General features: G+C 46.2%; 1 protein-coding gene across 4 annotated transcripts in view; it reads right to left on the bottom strand.

Annotated features, from left to right (window-relative positions):
* Positions 1 to 18,406, bottom strand: part of SPATS2 (spermatogenesis associated serine rich 2) — a 161,552-nt gene that overhangs the window by 48,048 nt on the left and 95,098 nt on the right. Inside the window, exon 1 of one of the 4 annotated variants that reach the window (XM_077483351.1) lies at positions 6,466 to 6,586. The exons of 2 other annotated variants lie outside the window; for them this stretch is intronic. In XM_077483351.1, the coding sequence (XP_077339477.1) occupies positions 6,466 to 6,505 (40 nt within the window). In that variant the 5' untranslated portion in view covers positions 6,506 to 6,586. Of the gene's footprint in view, positions 1 to 6,349; positions 6,587 to 18,406 lie in introns of those variants that run through there. One more of the 4 variants, XM_077483353.1, reaches the window with a different exon arrangement.

The following is an 18,406-nucleotide window of genomic DNA, read 5'->3' as shown; positions in this document are numbered from 1 at the left end:
GGAAGCCAACCCAGGCCCCACACAGGGTGCACCGACAGATCCCGCCCACACAAGGCATCAGGGGGCACAGGCCGAGACCCCCCCAGGGAGCGCCTAAAGGACCCCCAAAAAGAAGATCACCCTCAGAGCCCCCACAGTGCTGCCCCTCTGGTAGGGGGCAGCCACGAGGCTTAGCAGGCTGAAAAGGCCATGGAATAGTAGGCTGCAACCTAAAGTTTCGATGTGGGGGGCTGTCGGCCATGAGGAATGCTGCGACTCAGGCTGAGACCCAGTCGTATGTGACCTTCCGAGATGTTTAACGCAGGGCCAGCCCCCGACCAGTGGGGCTATGTCGCGGCCTACCTAGCACTTAGCTGCGGTCTGCATGCGCTTGCTGGCCAGATTGGGGAGACCACTGGATCTTACTGTCCAGTCCATCGCCCAGCCTAGCAGTTGATTGTAGATCTCACCGGAGAAAACTACAGGAAGAAAAAAAAAAAATTGCCAGGACTAGAAATCCCAGCAGGGAACTAGGTTCTTACTCCTGACTAGGTATAAAAAAAACTGAAAGGTCTATAGCGGGGGGGGGGGGGGGGGGTGTATACCACCTAGGACTGCCCATAGGCATAGCCAAGTCTTTTTTCTGCCTAGTGTCCTACTCCTGTAGGAGGCGGTATAACCCTATGGTTCTGAAAAATGGAGCACTGTGTCCGTCAATGAAAAAAAAGAGAAATGATTCCCTGTAAAGCTTTTATTGCCGTTTGTGTCTCCATCATAGGCACTTGACCCTGACACAGTAACTCTCCCCACAATAAGGATAATTCTAACCTTTAATAGCTGTCACAGGGACAGTTGTCCCTACTGAACTATCTTCCTTGATTAGCTGTTACAGTGGAAAAGGTCGGCATTTCCCCTCGCTTACGGTCTCATTAACAATTGTCTCCAGGGCATTAAAGTGCAAGTCCAGCATTTTAGTATTGGATATAGTGGGGATAGATTTTAGAGAGCTGGGGGAGGAGAAGCTGCAGCACACTGACAATCTTAGAGAATGGCTGTGCAGGGGGGGGGGGGGGGGGGGGAGGCATGTCAGGACAAGTCTGAACGCCGGAGGAGAGCAGGTGGAGTTTCCAGTACAGCTAGAGATGAGACCACAAGTTCTCCTGCTTAGTGTGGTCAGCTTTCAAATAGTGAAGCAGAAGGACTGGCAGGACCCTGGATCCTGTTTTTTTATGGCTATCTGGGACGGTTAGGTTTCCTCTCACTTACTTTTACAGTGACAACAGTTTTTTGATCACTGAGAACTGAGGGAAAAATCTGCTAAAAGGACACAAGGGTTTTCTAGGCCTTTCCCCAACCTACATAAATCTATTTCAGTTTGCACTTCTTTACATCTGGGGAAACCTTTCCAACAGCTTCCCATATCTCAGTTGGCCAGAGTTCCATAATAAGACAAGGGTCTATTTCTACAACTATGAGATAAAAATATGAGTCAATGTGGATGGCCAGATCAACATTTTTTTTATTAAAAACGTTACCATTTGATCGTATATCACCAATTTACAAGACAAAAACTATATTGAATAACTGAATCCCAATAGTCACCCATCCTTAACAATTGCTGATGCCAAAGTCTAATCCAATGCAAGTTGGATATAGATGAAAAGCTTTGTAATATAACACATTAAAAAAAAAAAAAAATTATATATATATATATATATATATATATATATATATATATATATATATATATATATATATATATATATATATATAAGACATGTGCATTCGTTTTCGTCCGAACGCATTTTCGTCCGAATTTCAGCTATTTTCGTTTTCACAAACGATAACGAAAGCACAACATCCGAAAAACGAAAATCCGACATAAATAAATGCTTTATTTTCGTTCGTTTTCGTTGTTACAACAGTTCGATATAGAATAGGAGATTGGGTCCTGCCCCAGGGGACATGTATCAATGCAAAAAAAAGTTTTAAAAACGGCCGTTTTTTCGGGAGCAGTGATTTTAATAATGATTAAAGTGAAACAATAAAAGTGTAATATTCCTTTAAATTTCGTAGGGGGGGGGTTGTCTATAGTATGCCTGTGAAGGGGCGCATGTTTCCCGTGCTTAGAATTGTCCCTGCACAAAGTGTCATTTATGCAGGAAAAAAAGTCCTTTAAAATCACTCGCGGCTATAATGAATTGTCGGCTCCGTAATACAGAGAACACTCATTGAAAGTCATTGATAAAAAAATAAATAAATAAATAAATTAAAAAAAAGCGTGGGGGTCCCCCAAATTCAATTACCAGGCCCTTCAGGTCTGGTATGGATATTAAGGGGAACCCTGCCTCAAATTTAAGAAAAAATTTGACGTGGGGTTCCCCCTAAATATCCATAACCAGACCCTTCAGGTCTGGTATGGATATTAAGGGGAACCCCGCGTCAAATTAAAAAAAAAAATTGACATGGGGTTCCCCCTAAAAATCCATACCAGACCCTTTATCCGAGCACGCAACCTGGCAGGCCGCAGGAAAAGAGGGGGGGGACGAGAGAGCGGCCCCCCCTCCCTCCTGAACCGTACCAGGCCACATGCCCTCAACATTGGGAGGATGCTTTGGGGGTCTGTGACCCCTCAAAGCACCTTGTCCCCATGTTGATGAGGACAAGGGCCTCATCCCCACAACCCTGGCCGGTGGTTGTGGAGGTCTGCGGGCGGGGGGCTTATCAGAATCTGGAAGCCCCCTTTAAAAGGGGACCCCCAGATACCGGCCCCCCCCCCTGTTTGAAATGGTAAGGGGGTACAAAAGTACCCCTACCATTTCACAAAGAAAGTGTAAAAAATGGTTAAATAAAACAAACACACTTTTGAAAAATTCCTTTATTAAAAAAAAAAAAAAAAAGATTCCAGCGGCGGTAATCCACTCTTGCTATCCAGCGACGGACGGTCATCTCTCCAGCGATGTCTCATCTCATCCAGCGCAGCGCAGCATCCTTCTGTCTCCTCCACGGAGACACTACAGGCATTCCGGCGGCTGACGTTTCTTATATACGGAGGGCGGGGCCACCCGTCACCTGACCCCGCCCCCCTCTGACGCAAGGGGAAACCCGGGGTTCCCCGTGACGTATGGGTGACCCCGCCCCCCCTCTGATGTAACGGAAACCTGCCTGTGTTACATCAGAGGGGTGCGGGTCACCCCTACGTCACAGGGAACCCCGGGTTTCCCCTTGCGTCAGAGGGGGGCGGGGTCAGGTGACGGGTGGCCCCGCCCTCTGTATACAAGAAACGTCAGCCGCCGGAATGCCTGCAGTGTCTCCGTGGAGGAGACAGAAGAAGGATGGATCGCTGCGCTGGATGAGATGAGACATCGCTGGAGAGATGACCGTCCGTCGCTGGATAGCAAGAGTGGATTACCGCCGCTGGAATCTTTTTTTTATTTTTTTATTTTTAATAAAGGAATTTTTCAAAAGTGTTTTTGTTTTATTTAACCATTTTTTACACTTTCTTTGTGAAATGGTAGGGGTACTTTTGTACCCCCTTACCATTTCAAACAGGGGGGGGGGGGCCGGGATCTGGGGGTCCCCTTGTTAAAGGGGGCTTCCAGATTCTGATAAGCCCCCCGCCCGCAGACCTCCACAACCACCGGCCAGGGTTGTGGGGATGAGGCCCTTGTCCTCATCAACATGGGGACAAGGTGCTTTGAGGGGTCACAGACCCCCAAAGCATCCTCCCAATGTTGAGGGCATGTGGCCTGGTACGGTTCAGGAGGGAGGGGGGGGGCGCTCTCTCGTCCCCCCCTCTTTTCCTGCGGCCTGCCAGGTTGCGTGCTCGGATAAAGGGTCTGGTATGGATTTTTAGGGGGAACCCCACGTCAATTTTTTCTTAAATTTGACGCGGGGTTCCCCTTAATATCCATACCAGACCTGAAGGGCCTGGTAATTGAATTTGGGGGACCCCCACGCTTTTTTTTTTATTTATTTTTTTATCAATGACTTTCAATGAGTGTTCTCTGTATTACGGAGCCGACAATTCATAATAGCCGCGAGTGATTTTAAAGGACTTTTTTTCCTGCATAAATGACACTTTGTGCAGGGACAATTCTAAGCACGGGAAACATGCGCCCCTTCACAGGCATACTATAGACAACCCCCCCCCCCTACGAAATTTAAAGGAATATTACACTTTTATTGTTTCACTTTAATCATTATTAAAATCACTGCTCCCGAAAAAACGGCCGTTTTTAAAACTTTTTTTTGCATTGATCCATGTCCCCTGGGGCAGGACCCGGGTCCCCAAACACTTTTTAGGACAGTAACTTGCAAATTAGCCTTTAAAATTAGCACTTTAGATTTTGAACGTTGGAGTCCCATAGACTTTAATAGGGTTCTAAAGTATGCTATATAGTTAGCTCCGTCAAATCTTCTTTATACATTGACAGACACCATAAGCCTTCCAAGACAGATTCGAACGTAATTCATGTGGATTTTCGGACGAATGCAATTTTTGAACGAAAACGAAATAAATAAAAACGATTTTTGGGAGTAACTAAATAAATTAAGTTTTCGGACGAAAACAAAATTCCGAAACGAAATATTTTACTCTGCACATGTTATATATATATATATATATATATATATATATATATATATATATATATATATTTTTTTTTTTTTTTTTTGCTTGATAGTGCCACATTTTTATTCTGACATAAGCATTCATTCTACTTGTTGCAGGTCTCCCTTGGATTGGTTACAGCCAAGAGTGTCCAGTAAACTGGTCACTACATTATCCAGTACAAACAGGTTTTTGCTGGTTGAGTCACCTGCACAATGGTTCTTAGGGTCAGAGATGAGGAGAAAAAAAAACAAAAAAAAAAAAAAAAAAAAAAAAACACAATCACCAAAAAACAAATCCCCAACACTTGGATTACATGCGTTATGTTAGATCTGTTTTTGACAGCGATTCCTTCCTAATCCTTGGACAATTAAAAACATAAAAGATCATCATGTGCAAAGCATAATTTAAACACACACACACAAAATACACAGTCCCCAATATGAACAAGGAATTGGGTCTGCTGCACAAGGCAAATGTAGCTCATATTGGCTTTCACTGGAACACTAGCACCCAATACGTGGCTGCTAAAGGGGGGGGGGGGGGAGTGGAAGGGAAGGAAGGAAGAGGAGGGGGGAGGAAGGAAGGAAGAGGAGGGGGGAGGAAGGAAGGAAGAGGAGGGGGGAGGAAGGAAGGAAGAGGAGGGGGGAGGAAGGAAGGAAGAGGAGGGGGGAGGAAGGAAGGAAGAGGAGGGGGGAGGAAGGAAGGAAGAGGAGGGGGGAGGAAGGAAGGAAGAGGAGGGGGGAGGAAGGAAGGAAGAGGAGGGGGGAGGAAGGAAGGAAGAGGAGGGGGGGGGAAGGAAGGAAGAGAAGGGGGAAGAGAAGGGAGGAAGAGAAGGGGGAAGAGAAGGGAGGAAGAGAAGGGAGGAAGGAAGGAAGGAAGGAAGAGAAGGGAGGAAGGAAGAGAAGGGAGGAAGGAAGGAAGGAAGGAAGGAAGAGAAGGGAGGAAGGAAGGAAGAGAAGGAAGAGAAGGGAGGGAGGAAGGAAGGAAGGAAGGAAGGAAGAGAAGGAAGAGAAGGGAGGAAGGAAGGAAGAGAAGGAAGAGAAGGAAGGAAGGAAGGAAGGAAGGAAGGAAGGAAGGAAGGAAGGAAGGAAGGAAGGAAGGAAGGAAGGAAGGAAGGAAGGAAGGAGAGGTTGTATGTAGGTACAGATTCTAAAAATGTCTCTTTTGCAATTAAATTTCAAAGTCTATAAATACTAAACAGATGTTCCATGTAGAGCTCTGGAACGTCCGGTATTGGTGGCATTCCTGCATAGATTTCTCTTTAAACATTTACTGTACACAGCTATGAGCAGCTGATTGCATTTCACTCCAAGGACAAGGAAATCAGACACAAAAATACATTTTCTCGAATACAAGATATGCGCAGCTGTGTGCACTGTGCACCTGCAAGACTCCAACTTGTAGAACTTTCAAGATCAGCTTTCCAATGACAATAATCACTGCTAAAATATGCTTAGGACAACATATGGCTACAAAGTTGTGGAACAAGTTTAATGAGATAATTCAGCCTTTCCCTACAAGCTGGAATTTGTAGTTCACAACTGGAAAAGTAGGAAAAAAACAAAAACACACACAAACACTCAGACATCTGCAACAAATTACAAAAAAACTTTATTATGTACTGTACATAAAAAAATAAAAAAAATGAAACAAACAGCAGACAGTACTGCTAAAACTAAACTATACTGTATAAGAAAATAAAAATAAATAAAAAAGGATCCTAAACCCCACCACCTATGACTTGTAGCTACTTACCCATTTACCTGGACTGGATAAAAGGCACTGAAAGTATGCGAAGATCTCCACTCTGCAGACAGGAGATCAGACTGTAGCTGTGTGACAAGGTACAGTATAACCAGAGTTAAATGTACCTGTTGATTGCTGTGTCCTGTATTGGAACGTGTCGCACATTTTTACAGGCTGATGGTTTCCCAACCACTCCTCCAGCCCTGTCAAAAGATCTCTCCAATACCGTCACAGTCAGAAGACAATCCACACCCAAAGTAAGCAGAGCTCTTCGTCATAAATGCACAGCATGCTGACTGACGTCAAAAAAACTGGGAGGGGGTAGGACATGGCTGATAAAACACTGGACTTGGAAACTCAGGTTCAACTCCAGATTGAAAAGCTAACATCTTACACAAAGGTCTCAAAGCTTATGCTATGTCCTTTATTGGCATGAAAAGCAGAAAAGTGCACACACAAACTGTTGAAACGCAATTGGAAGACATTTTTTTTTTTTTTTTTTTTTTTTTTTTTTAGTTTTCAAAAAGCTTTATTGAAAATAAGAAATGAAGTACAGAGTAGGGCATGAAAGAAAACAAAATAATTAATTAGAGGAATACATACACAAGGGATTAGAGACATATCTCAGATAAGCTACAACAGCAATATACCGAAGTGCCAAGGGGCACAATATTTATAGAGGTGCTTATAGTTAAAGGTACATACCAGGTCCCCAATCCAGTTCCCTCTGTGCAAAGGGAGCTGAAGAGGGGAAGAGGGGGGAGGAAGAAGCGAGGAGAGGTAGAAGGAAGCAGGAAAGGTGAGTGGCAGCAAAGAAGTATGGTTAGAATAAGGTTAGTAAACATTGTTGTCTATCAGCGTGTCAATCACATCACAGTGGTTTCAGGTTATTCTAGAAGGGTGCAATTCGGTAAGGATACTGCAGAATGAAAGTTAGCACCGGTGAGGGAGAGTACAATTAAATCAGGTACAGGATTTAGCTCTAGGATCAGAGAGCCAGGGCTTCCAGTAGGTATGAAATTTACTCAGGGACATTTGCGATTTTGCAAACAGGTGTTCCATCAGCAGGTGTTCATTTAAGATAATAATGACATTGCTGATAGTGGGAACAACGGGTTGCTTCCATTGGCGGGCTACAGCTAGCCGAGCTGCTATAAGAATTTGTGTAACAATAGGTTGGAAGGATGGAGGCCAGGTCAAGATGTCAAGACCAAATAAGGCCATCTGCGGGGTGATGACACGCGACAAACCAGTTAAACCAGTAATAAAGTTGGTGACATCCGTCCAAAACACTTTGATGAAGGGACATCCCCACCAAATATGAAGTAAATGTCCGTCTGTATTACAATTTCTCCAACATTTGCTGGAGTGGGTAGGGAAAATGCGAGCGAGTTTTACAGGTGTATGATACCAATTGTAGAGGATCTTAAGGACAGTTTCTCGGTGGGATATATTCCTTGAATATTTGGTTATTAGGTGAATTGCTCGATACCAATCTGCTAATGGAAGATGAAAGTTTAATTTGGTCTCCCAATGGGAGATAGCCGGAGGGTTGGCGGGTTGAGACTGCTGGGTCAGGAGGGTATAAAAGCAGGAGATGCCTCGGATTTTGTTGGAGGGCGAGGAAAGAAGCTGTATGATGGACTTGGTTGAGATGCAACTGGACGTTGGTATGGAGGTGAGAATGTGGCGTACTCTCAGGTAAATGTAGAAGTCTTTGTGAGGGAGAGAGAATCTGCTTATTAGTTGTTGAAAGGAGAGGAGCTGGGAGGCCTGAAACAGGTCTCCTATAGTCCGAATACCATGCTGTATCCATCTTTGTAAAGGTAAATCCGGAGAGAGGAAGGAGATCGCTGCGAAGGGTAGCTGGAGAAGAGCATGGTGGTGGATTCCTCCTGCGGTTTGTAGCAGGGATTTCCAATTGGTCAGAGTTGCGTTCACAGTGGGTAGAGAGGATTTATCGGGGTGGTAGCCCAACCAAACAGCAGCTAGAAGATGTGAAGGCTCTTGTATAAGATCCGTTGCTTCAATGAGAGTCCAAGGTAGTAGTGAAGACATATTCCAGAGCCTCCTGGATTGATCGAGCAATGTTGCTTTATAGTACAGTTTAAGGTTAGGCACTCCCATGCCAGCAGTCTTTGTCGGTGTGTAGAGCGAGGAGGCTTTAACCCGTGGTTTGTGACCCGACCATATGAATTTGTTAATCAGTCGTTGTAAACTAGCTATGTCGGATTGAAGCATCGGTATCGGCAAAGTTCGGAACATATAAAGAATATGTGGTAATAGGAACATTTTAGTAAGAGCTATTCTACCTATCCATGAGGTCTGTACCTGTAGGAGCGAAGTAGAAAGGTTTTGTAGCTTCTGGGTGAGCCCAGCTAGGTTAGTACGCAATAGTAGAGAGGTAGAGGAGGTCAGCTGAATACCCAAGTAAGTCAGAGAGGAGTTGGTAGCCCAGGAAAACGGGGATATCGAGGAGATATTGAGTTTGAGCTGCGGGGATAGAGATATCCCTAGCATGGCAGATTTAGAGTGGTTTAGTTTATAAAGGGAAATAAGACTGAATTGTTGTAAAAGATCGCAGAGCGGGGGCAGAGAGCATAGGGGATCAGTGAGCCAAATGATAATGTCGTCGGCGTATAGCCCAATTTTGTGTGCAGTGGAACCTATCTGAAGACCGGCTATGCTCGGGTGTGTTCTGATAGCTTGTGCTAGTGGTTCAATGACCATCGCGAAAATGAGTGGGGAGAGGGGGCAGCCCTGACGAGTCCCATTTGTGATGGGGAATGGGGAAGACAATAGTCCCGATGTTAAAACTCTTGCACTTGGGGAGGAGTATAGGCCTAAAATGGCTTGCTTGAAGGATCCATGAATGCCGAATTAGAACTTAATGACATGGCAAGGAATAATAATTCAAAACTAAGGCGGAAAGAAAGGGGGAAATTAGATCAGCAGAGAAGGCACTCGACGGTGCTCCGCCCAATGTATCATGTCTATGAACCTGCGGGTGCCATCGGAAGCTTGTCGTAGGGGAATAAAGCCCACCTGATCAGGGTGAATCAGGTTGGGGATAAATGATGCTAGACGGGAGGCTAATAATTTGGCATATAGTTTCGTGTCCGTGTTCAGGAGTGAGATGGGGCGATAATTTGCTGGATCATGGGAGGGTTTACCGGGCTTGTGGATGGTAGTTATAGTTGCTTCTAGTGATTCCGATGGGATCTGTCCGGTGGATAGGAAGCCATTGAAGGCATTACAGAGGTGGGATGAGATCTGATCCCTATAAGTTTTGTAGTATTCATTAATGAAACCATCTGGACCAGGGGCTTTATGCAAAGGAAGCTCGTTGATCGCTTTAAGAATTTCCAGTTGAGAAAATGGTTTGGCCAGATCGTCAAGTTGGGAGGGGGTTATCGTGGGAAGTTGTAAGGGGGCAAGGAATGTCTGGATCAATTGTGCTGAGGGCTGCGGAGTAGAAGTAGATTGAGAGAGGTTGTACAGTTTGGAGTAAAAGGTTCCGAATTCATTCGCAATGTCTTTGGGATTGAACAGTTTTTGGCCCTGCTGATTCAGTAGGAATGGGATTTTAGTTTGAGCTGCTTTTTTCTTGTACTGTTGTGCTAAACGTTTCCCCGCTCTGTTGCCTTGAGAGTACCAGGTTAAGCGAAGCCGTCTGAGATAGAAGTCGTGACTTCTTTGAAGGAGCGAACATAGTTCATTCCGCAGAGAGCTAAGTGTACCTGCATTAACCGTGGTAGGATGTTGTTTGTTTAATTTTTCAAGAGTCTGGATGCGTTGCAGTAGGGCATTGATCGCAAGTGATCTTTTTTTCTTTTCCTGGGCTCCCAACTTAAGGAAAATACCCCGAATGACCGCTTTGTGCGCGTTCCAAAGAGTGGCTGGATTGGAAACAGAGCCTTCATTAGAGGTAAAGTAAGAGGTTATTTCGGACCCAATCTGCTCCTTGATCTCTTTTACATTTAGTAATGCTGCGTTCAGACGCCAAATCGTGTGTCTAGAGACAGGAGGCGACAGGGAAATGGAAATAGAGACTGGCGCATGGTCCGACCATGTGATAAGACCAATAGTTGCTTTGTCAATTTTTTGCAGCAGGATCTTAGAGACCAGGAACAGATCAATCCGAGAATAAGATCTCTGCGTGTGGGAATAGAAGGAGTAGTCCCTCTCCGTACCATGCAGACATCGCCAAGGGTCATAAAGATCTTCTTGGGAAACAAAGGTGGACAGCGCCATGGAGGATTTACGTTTTGGATTGGAGGAGTCCATGTGGTGATCTAAGATTTCATTGAAATCTCCACAGAGTACAATTTCATCTTTTGGGTAAGGTTGAAGCTTGAGGAGCAGTGTTTTAAGGAAAGCTTTCTGGTGAGTATTAGGTGCGTATACGTTAACAACAACCATTGGTTGGTCGTTGAATGTAGCCGACAGAATGATAAATCTGCCACCAGGATCCACTTCTACGTGCTTCAGGACAAAGGCCACCGAAGAGCGAATTGCAATCATCACCCCCCTTGTTTTAGTTTCAGCGCGGGCATGGAAATAATGGGGGAATAATCTGTGAGTGCACTTGGGGGAATTAGTCTCTGAGAAGTGGGTCTCCTGTACGCATAGGATATCCACTTTCTGATTTAGGGCTTCACGCCATAGGAGAGACCTTTTAAAGGGGCTATTGAGGCCCTTAGCATTAAGAGATACAATCGTGAGCGACATTGCAGAGGTGAGGCAAGGTTATATAGCGATGGTCTGCACAATATCAGAGGGGGACTGTCTCGAGAAACAAGGAGAAAATGGGAAGCCAAAGGTAATAGAAGGGAGAAAGGGAATAGGCGGGGGAGGGGCGAGTAGAGAGGGGGGGGGGGGGAAATAAACGTTGCACAGCTTAGTGTAATATACAGTAACAAATAGGCAGTGAGCTGAATCAGAGCGGGCAAAACGGGCCCGATCTGCGCCAGCAAAGTTAAAGCTATGAAAGCAAAGCAGTAATACAATGGCGTATCTTATGTAAGAGAATCAGGTAGAACTGCAAAATATGCCAAAAAAATAGAAACCAAGAATGTGCTTAGCACATCAACAATTGTGGAGCGTGGAAGGGACAAACATCTACTTCCACTCCTCCACACCATGACAAAAACTGTAAAACTTATTGTGAGGAAAAAACCATCTAAAAGAGTAAGAACATAAACACATAACAGAATGCTGCATGTTACAAGCAAGCATTTGCAGTTAGGCCGGAACGTGGGACTCCCTCAGATTAGCTATCTTTGAGGATGGCCGTACAGGTGAAGTGTGGGGAGGTGCCTGAGTTATCAGGCCCCAGTTGAGAAGCTGCTTGAGGCCCTCCTTAGGCGATAACATAGCAACTTGTTGATTGCGGTGAGAGACAATAAGCTTCACAGGGTATCCCCATTTGTAGGGAATTTTTGTTCATTGAGAACAGAGGTGACTGAGGAGAAGGCCCTGCGGGCTTGGGAAGTAGTCGCCGAAATGTCATTGAATAGAGACACTCCATGGAAGGGGTCTGGAAGCGAGCGCAGGGCCCTTGCTGCTCTCATGATCTCCTCCTTGACATGAAAAAAATGTACCCTGGCCAGGATGTCTCTAGGGACAGAGTCTGGGAGGTGCTGCTGCTTGTGGATCCTGTGTGCTCCTGTCTATAAGCATATCTTGTGTCGTCAGCGTAGGCACTAGTTTGCGGAACATTTGATGTAAATAAGGCACAATTTCTGATGCTGCAAGCGACTCAGATACCCCCCTGACTTTAATATTGTTTCTCCTCGAGCGGTCCTCAAGGTCCGCGATTTTAAGACGGAGCTGGGTGACCATGGCAGCTTGCTCATCCTGTATATTCACCATACAATTGTGAGCTTCAGTGGCTTCTGACAGATGTTGTTCTATGCGGTCAGTGCGGTGCTCTAGTGAGGTGACTTTTTCTTGCATATGGTTAAGAGAGATTTTAAGTCTCTGTGCAGCTCAGTCTGTAAAGACAGCAGCATTGCTTTAAGTGAGTGTTCAGAGGCTGGATTGTCTGAGGTGGGGTACTCAGCAAGGGATTGTGCAGCTGGATTCTCAGAGCCTGTGGTACTACATGTCCCAGCGCCATGCTGCTTCTTATGAGGAGGCTGTTTGTCAGGGGAGAGTGAGGGAAACTCTGCTAGTCTCTTACCTCTGTCCCCAGGGGAGATGGAGTGCTCTGTGGTCTGATCCATCCCTTCATCCAGGGCCTGGAACGCTGGAGGCGCTTCCGCAGGGCAGCTATGAGGTCGCCTCAGGTTCCTGGGTCCCGGTCGGCGCCATTTTGGGAGTCCTGCTGCGAAGGCCGCATGTAAAAATCGAGGAGTCTGCGGGGTCCTTGAGCTTGCCCTTCTTCTTGGACATACTCCGGAGACTTTCCGGTAGTCGTCTGATCGAACAGCAATCCGTTCGGGCAGCGGGAGACGGCAGTATTCGCTGTAGTATGGTGTGGAGGAGCGGAGGCGAACGATCAAGCGGCCATCTCACTCAGCGGCCAGGCCACGCCCCAATTGGAAGACATTTATAAAAACTGCAGCAGACAGAATCTAGAGCAGATGTGCATGGCAACCAGTTTCTGTCTTCAGGTTGTTCAGTTAACGTAATAAGCCGATTGGTTGATGGCTTTGCAGTGGTTCTTCTCAATGCATATCCTTGTTCCCTAAACAGCCTTTTTGTAGGTGGGTCTCGGATTCCTCCAGTGCAATGCAGTCTACACTACTCTTCAAAATTCCAACGCATTTCTGGATGACAAATGTTACTGAGGCCAGGGTGTATATGCGAACATTTCATTATCAGTGCAGATAAGCTCCCTTCATGCCACTGTGAGAGAGAGAGAGGAGAGAGAGAGAGAGAGAGAGAGAGAGAGAGAGAGAGAGAGAGAGAGAGAGAGGAGAGAGAGAGAGAGAGAGAGAGAGAGAGAGAGAGAGAGAGAGAGAGAGAGAGAGAGAGAGAGAGAGAGAGAGAGAGAAGAGAGAGAGAGAGAGAGAGAGAGAGAGAGAGAGAGAGAGAGAGAGAGAGAGAGAGAGAGAGAGAGAGAGAGAGAGAGAGAGAGAGAGAGAGAGAGAGAGAGAGAGAGAGAGAGAGAGAGAGAGAGAGAGAGAGAGAGAGAGAGAGAGAGAGAGAGAGAGAGAGAGAGAGAGAGAGAGAGAGAGAGAGAGAGAGAGAGAGAGAGAGAGAGAGAGAGAGAGAGAGAGAGAGAGAGAGAGAGAGAGAGAGAGAATCTTCCCCATCAGGCTCTGCCTACTCAGCATTACTGACTGATTGTGAAGCTGACAGTGTCCTAAATAACCAGTGACAGGTGTGGAGGTGGTGGTGATAGTGGGTGGGTTTGTATCTATGGCATACATATTTAGTCACCTATGAATTGGAGACTTGTTTTTTTTTTTTTTTTTTTTATTCGGTGCAATAGCATGACTGTGTAAACGTGGTTCTGTTTAGGAACCATGTAAATCTGCCACACGTGTCAGTAAAGCTACTGAAAGGACTACACGAGTGGACAGTCAATGCTAATTATATCTTGTAATAGTGTCTGAAGCATGTAGGGGTGTTTGTCCAGAGGTGTTCTTTAAATATTAAATTGATATTAAAGCAGAGGTCTGCCCACCGCTGAAATGATGCTTCCATCAGCTGTTGGGTGCTGCCGCCGACATTGCGGGTAAGGGAACTCGGCAGGGTAGCTTTACGGCTTCACGCTGGGAATCCTACTAAGCATGCACGAGGCTCCTTTCCTCTCTCCCAATGGCCCGGTGACAGGGGGAAGAGGAGGGAGCCGAGATGTGACATCAACATCCGCGGCTGTGGCTCCTGGAAGTGGTATCCTGTCCCCCCAAAAAGGTGCCAGTTGTTGCATTGGAGGGGGGAGGAAACAAATGAGTGAAAGTTCCACTTTTGGGTGGAACTCTGTTTAAAAAAAATAAATAAAAAAAAGACTTTTAAAGCAAACATGTCATTTACCTGCTCTGTGCAGTGGTTTTGCACAGAGCAGCCCAGATCCTCTGCTTGGGTCCCTCGCCAATGCGCCTAGTCCCCTCCCTCCTGCCCCCACAGCAAGCAGATATCAGCATCTCTCTCTCCTCGATGGCTCGCTGACTTTGAAAGCAGCATGAGCCAATGGCGCCCACTGCAGTGTCTTAGCCAATCAGTTGGGAGAGTCCCAGGCAGCTGAAGCTTTTGTGCAACATCACTGGATAAACGGGCTCAGGTAAGTAATGGGGGGGGGGGGCTGCTGCACAAAGGGTTTTTTTTATTATTATCTTAACCACTTGACCACTGTGCTTAAAAAAAAAAAAAAAAAAAAAAACACAGTAAAGTTAACCCAATTTTTGCATAATGTGAAAGATGAAGTTACGCTGAGTAAATGGATACCTAACATGTCACTCTTCAAAATTGCACAGGCTCGTGGAATGGTGCCAAACGTCGCTACTTAAAAATCCCCATAGGCGACGATTTAATTTTTTTTTACTGGTTATATGTTTTGAGTTACAGAGGAGGTCTAGGGCTAGAATTATTGCGCTCGCTCTAACGTTCGCAGCGATACCTCACGTGTGGTTTGAACACCGTTTTCATATGTGGGGGCGGGACTCACGTATGCGTTCACTTCTGCATGCGAGCACACGGGGACAGGGGCGCTTTAAAAAAAACTTTTTTTATTGTTCATTTTACTTTATTTATTTTAGTTTGACATTTTTTTCCCCAAAAATAATTTTTTTGATCACTTTTATTCCTATTACAAGGAATGTAAACATCCCTTGTAATAGGAATATGGCATGACATCTCACCTCTAAGCTGGGAAGCCTGAAAAAAAATAAATAAATAAAATAAAAAAGATTCTGGCTTTGATCGTATTAGCGATTCGGTAGAAGCACCGGAGGGCGGCGGGAGGAATGTCTATGGCTGGGTATTGCAGGGTATCACCGACTATGGCTGGGTATCTCAGAGTATGGCTGGGTATCTCAGAGTATTGCGTTGCAGAGCATTGCAGGGTATTGGCGGGTGTTGCAGAGCATTGCAGAGTGTTGCAGGGTATTGGCGGGTGTTGCAGAGCATTGCAGAGTGTTGCAGGGTATTGCAGGGTGTTGCAGGGTATTGCAGAGTGTTGCAGGGTATTGCAGAGTGTTGCAGGGTATTGCAGAGTGTTGCAGGGTATTGCAGAGTGTTGCAGGGTGTTGCAGGGTGTTGCAGAGTGTTGCAGGGTATTGCAGGGTGTTGCAGGGTGTTGCAGGGTGTTGCAGGGTGTTGCAGGGTGTTGCAGGGTGTTGCAGGGTGTTGCAGAGTATTGCAGGGTGTTGCAGGGTGTTGCAGGGTATTGCAGAGTGTTGCAGGGTATTGCAGAGTGTTGCAGGGTATTGCAGAGTGTTGCAGAGTGTTGCAGAGTGTTGCAGAGTGTTGCAGAGTGTTGCAGGGTATTGCAGGGTGTTGCAGGGTGTTGCAGGGTGTTGCAGGGTATTGCAGGGTATTGCAGAGTGTTGCAGAGTGTTGCAGAGTGTTGCAGAGTGTTGCAGGGTATTGCAGGGTATTGCAGAGTGTTGCAGGGTATTGCAGAGTGTTGCAGGGTATTGCAGGGTGTTGCAGAGTGTTGCAGAGTGTTGCAGGGTATTGCAGAGTGTTGGCAGGGAATTGAGGGGTTAATTTTCGGTGAGCAGTGATGTGGGCACTGCAGATGCAGCCCACATCGCTGCTGACACCGATCTTTTCCCCCTCTGCTGTACCGATCGGTACAGAGAGGGGGAGGGAGGAACTGGCGTCATAACATGACGCCGGTTTGTTTACAAGTGATCACTCCGTCATTTGACGGAGCGATCACGTGGTAAACGGCCGCGATGAGCGGCCGTTTACCGTGATTCGTGATGCGCCGGGTCCACTGGATCCAGCGGTCACGGATGCTCTCATGTGCGCGCCCCAGGGGGCGCGCGAGAGCAGAATTCTGGGAGGCAGTTAATTAACGGCCTCTCTGAGTTAAACAACTGCCCTAAAGCCGTTAATCGGCAATGGGCGGTTGTTAAGTGGTTAAAATATAGAATGCAAAGAATGCATCTGCCTTTAGAACCACTTTAACCTACAGGTAAGCCTAGATTAAGGCTTACCTGTAGTTTCTGGAAATATATCCTAGACCTACGCGGTCTAGGAGATATTTGCAAATCTCCCTACGGCGATTTCTTCTGTGCATGTGCCGGTGTTAGAAAGGGCATGTGCCATTTTTAGCTCGGGTCATGCCGTGACTGGCAGCAGCATGGTGACGTCATGTGAGTCACAGAGCCAGAGTTCGCGGCCCCGGAAGGAAGAGGGGTGAAGAATGGACGCTCGCTGCTAGCGAAGAAGATGGGGACATCACAGGCTTCGCCCTGCAGGTGTCACATAATGGGCTACCATGCGATGCATAGTAGTCCATTATGCTTTACCTTTGCAGGGAAAAAAAAGAGGAAGTAAAACTCATCAGGGTTTACTTCCTCTTTAAATCAAAGGATACCTGTCCTGAAAAAAATTGTGGATGTTTTCATTGCTAGACTGAAGTGCTAGCTGCATGATCCTCATACTGACTCTTCAGCTCCAATACTATGCCGATCGGGAGTTTCACCTTCCTTTGCTGCATGCTTGTTCTGGGTCAGTGACTCAAAGTATTGAAGGCAGAGACAGCCAGGCAAATAGCACAGTCAAAATTAAGTCAGCAGTGGTACAGAACACAAAACATCTATTGCCGTGCACAAGTCCAATACAACTGTGCGAGTCCAGCCTAAAGGTTTTCTTTATACCAAGAAAACATGACTAAAAGCCTAGCCATTGGGTCACATGATCTTTTCTGAAGGGAAATATCAGTAACTCAAGATCAATTTCTTGTCTTCTCACTGTTCAAGTGATCACACTGCTATATGCCAGCCTAAGCTTCTGTTAAAGGGTTACTAACACTACACACAGCCAGGATGGTGTTCCGCTTTCACCACTGCATGCAAGTAATACAGCTTGGTCATTTGATTATCTCCATACCTTCAGCCTAGTTCCTTGGAACAGCTTTATACACAAAACTCCATAGGCAGCTTAAATTGTTCAGCGGAATCAAAGATTGTCAGCATAGTACAGACGGGGTTAATTATGGTAAACATATGTCCTCAGCCGTCTGCGCTTGATCAGCCGTTTACCTAGCATTTCAGCCGGGGTTCTGAAAGCACTAAACCTGGAAATGGCCAGAACTGAGCATTTCTGGGTTTGCCAATCAGGGTAGATCAGGGAATGGAACAATATGGTACAATAAAAGTGAGCGCTTTTAAATGAATAGTGGGGATCCAACTGAGAAAACAGTACCAAGGGCTTGCTTGCATCAATGGCCTTACAGCGAGGGGAAAAAAGCATTTCATCCCCTGCTGATTTTGTACGTTTGCCCACTGACGAAGAAAAGATCAGTCTAGAATTTTAATGGTAGGTTTGTTTTAACAGTGAAACAGAACAAAAAATAAATAAATGTAAAAATCCAGAAAAACGCAGTTCAAAAAAGTTATAAATTGATTTGTATTTTAATCAGTGAAATAAGTATTTGACCCCTTCACAAAACATTACTGGCAAAATCCCTGTTGGCAATAACAGAGGTCAGACGTTTCTTGTAGTTGGCCACCAGGATTGCCAACATCTTGGGAGGGATTTTGTCCCACTACTCTTTGCAGATCCTCTCCAAGTCATTAAAGCGGTTCTTCACCCTAAAGGGGAAGTTCCGCTAATCTGATCCCTCCCCCCCTCCGGTGCCACAATCGGCACCTTTCAGGGGGGAGGGGGGTGCAGTTACCTGGATAATCCAGGTATCTGCACCCACTTCTGGGCAGACCACCGCAGATGCCCCGGCCGCCCCCCCCCCCCGTTGTGTTCTGGGAAACACACAGTTCCCAGGACACAGCGGGGACCAGAAGAGAGTAGGGTGCGCAGTAGGGAACCGGGCAGTGAAGCCGCAACGCTTCACTTCCCGATTCCCTGACAGAGGATGGGGGCAGCAGCGAGACGAGCGATCGCTCGTCATCTGCCGCCGACATCGCTGGACCCTGGGACAGGTAA

This window comes from Lithobates pipiens, unplaced genomic scaffold (genome assembly GCF_037356315.1).
Source record: "Lithobates pipiens isolate NorthernLeopardFrog02 unplaced genomic scaffold, aLitPip1_a1.2 Scaffold_16, whole genome shotgun sequence".
Taxonomy (NCBI): Eukaryota; Metazoa; Chordata; class Amphibia; order Anura; family Ranidae; genus Lithobates; species Lithobates pipiens.
The sequence above is the reverse complement of the archived record's forward strand: the minus strand, read 5'-3'. Positions and strand labels throughout refer to the sequence as shown.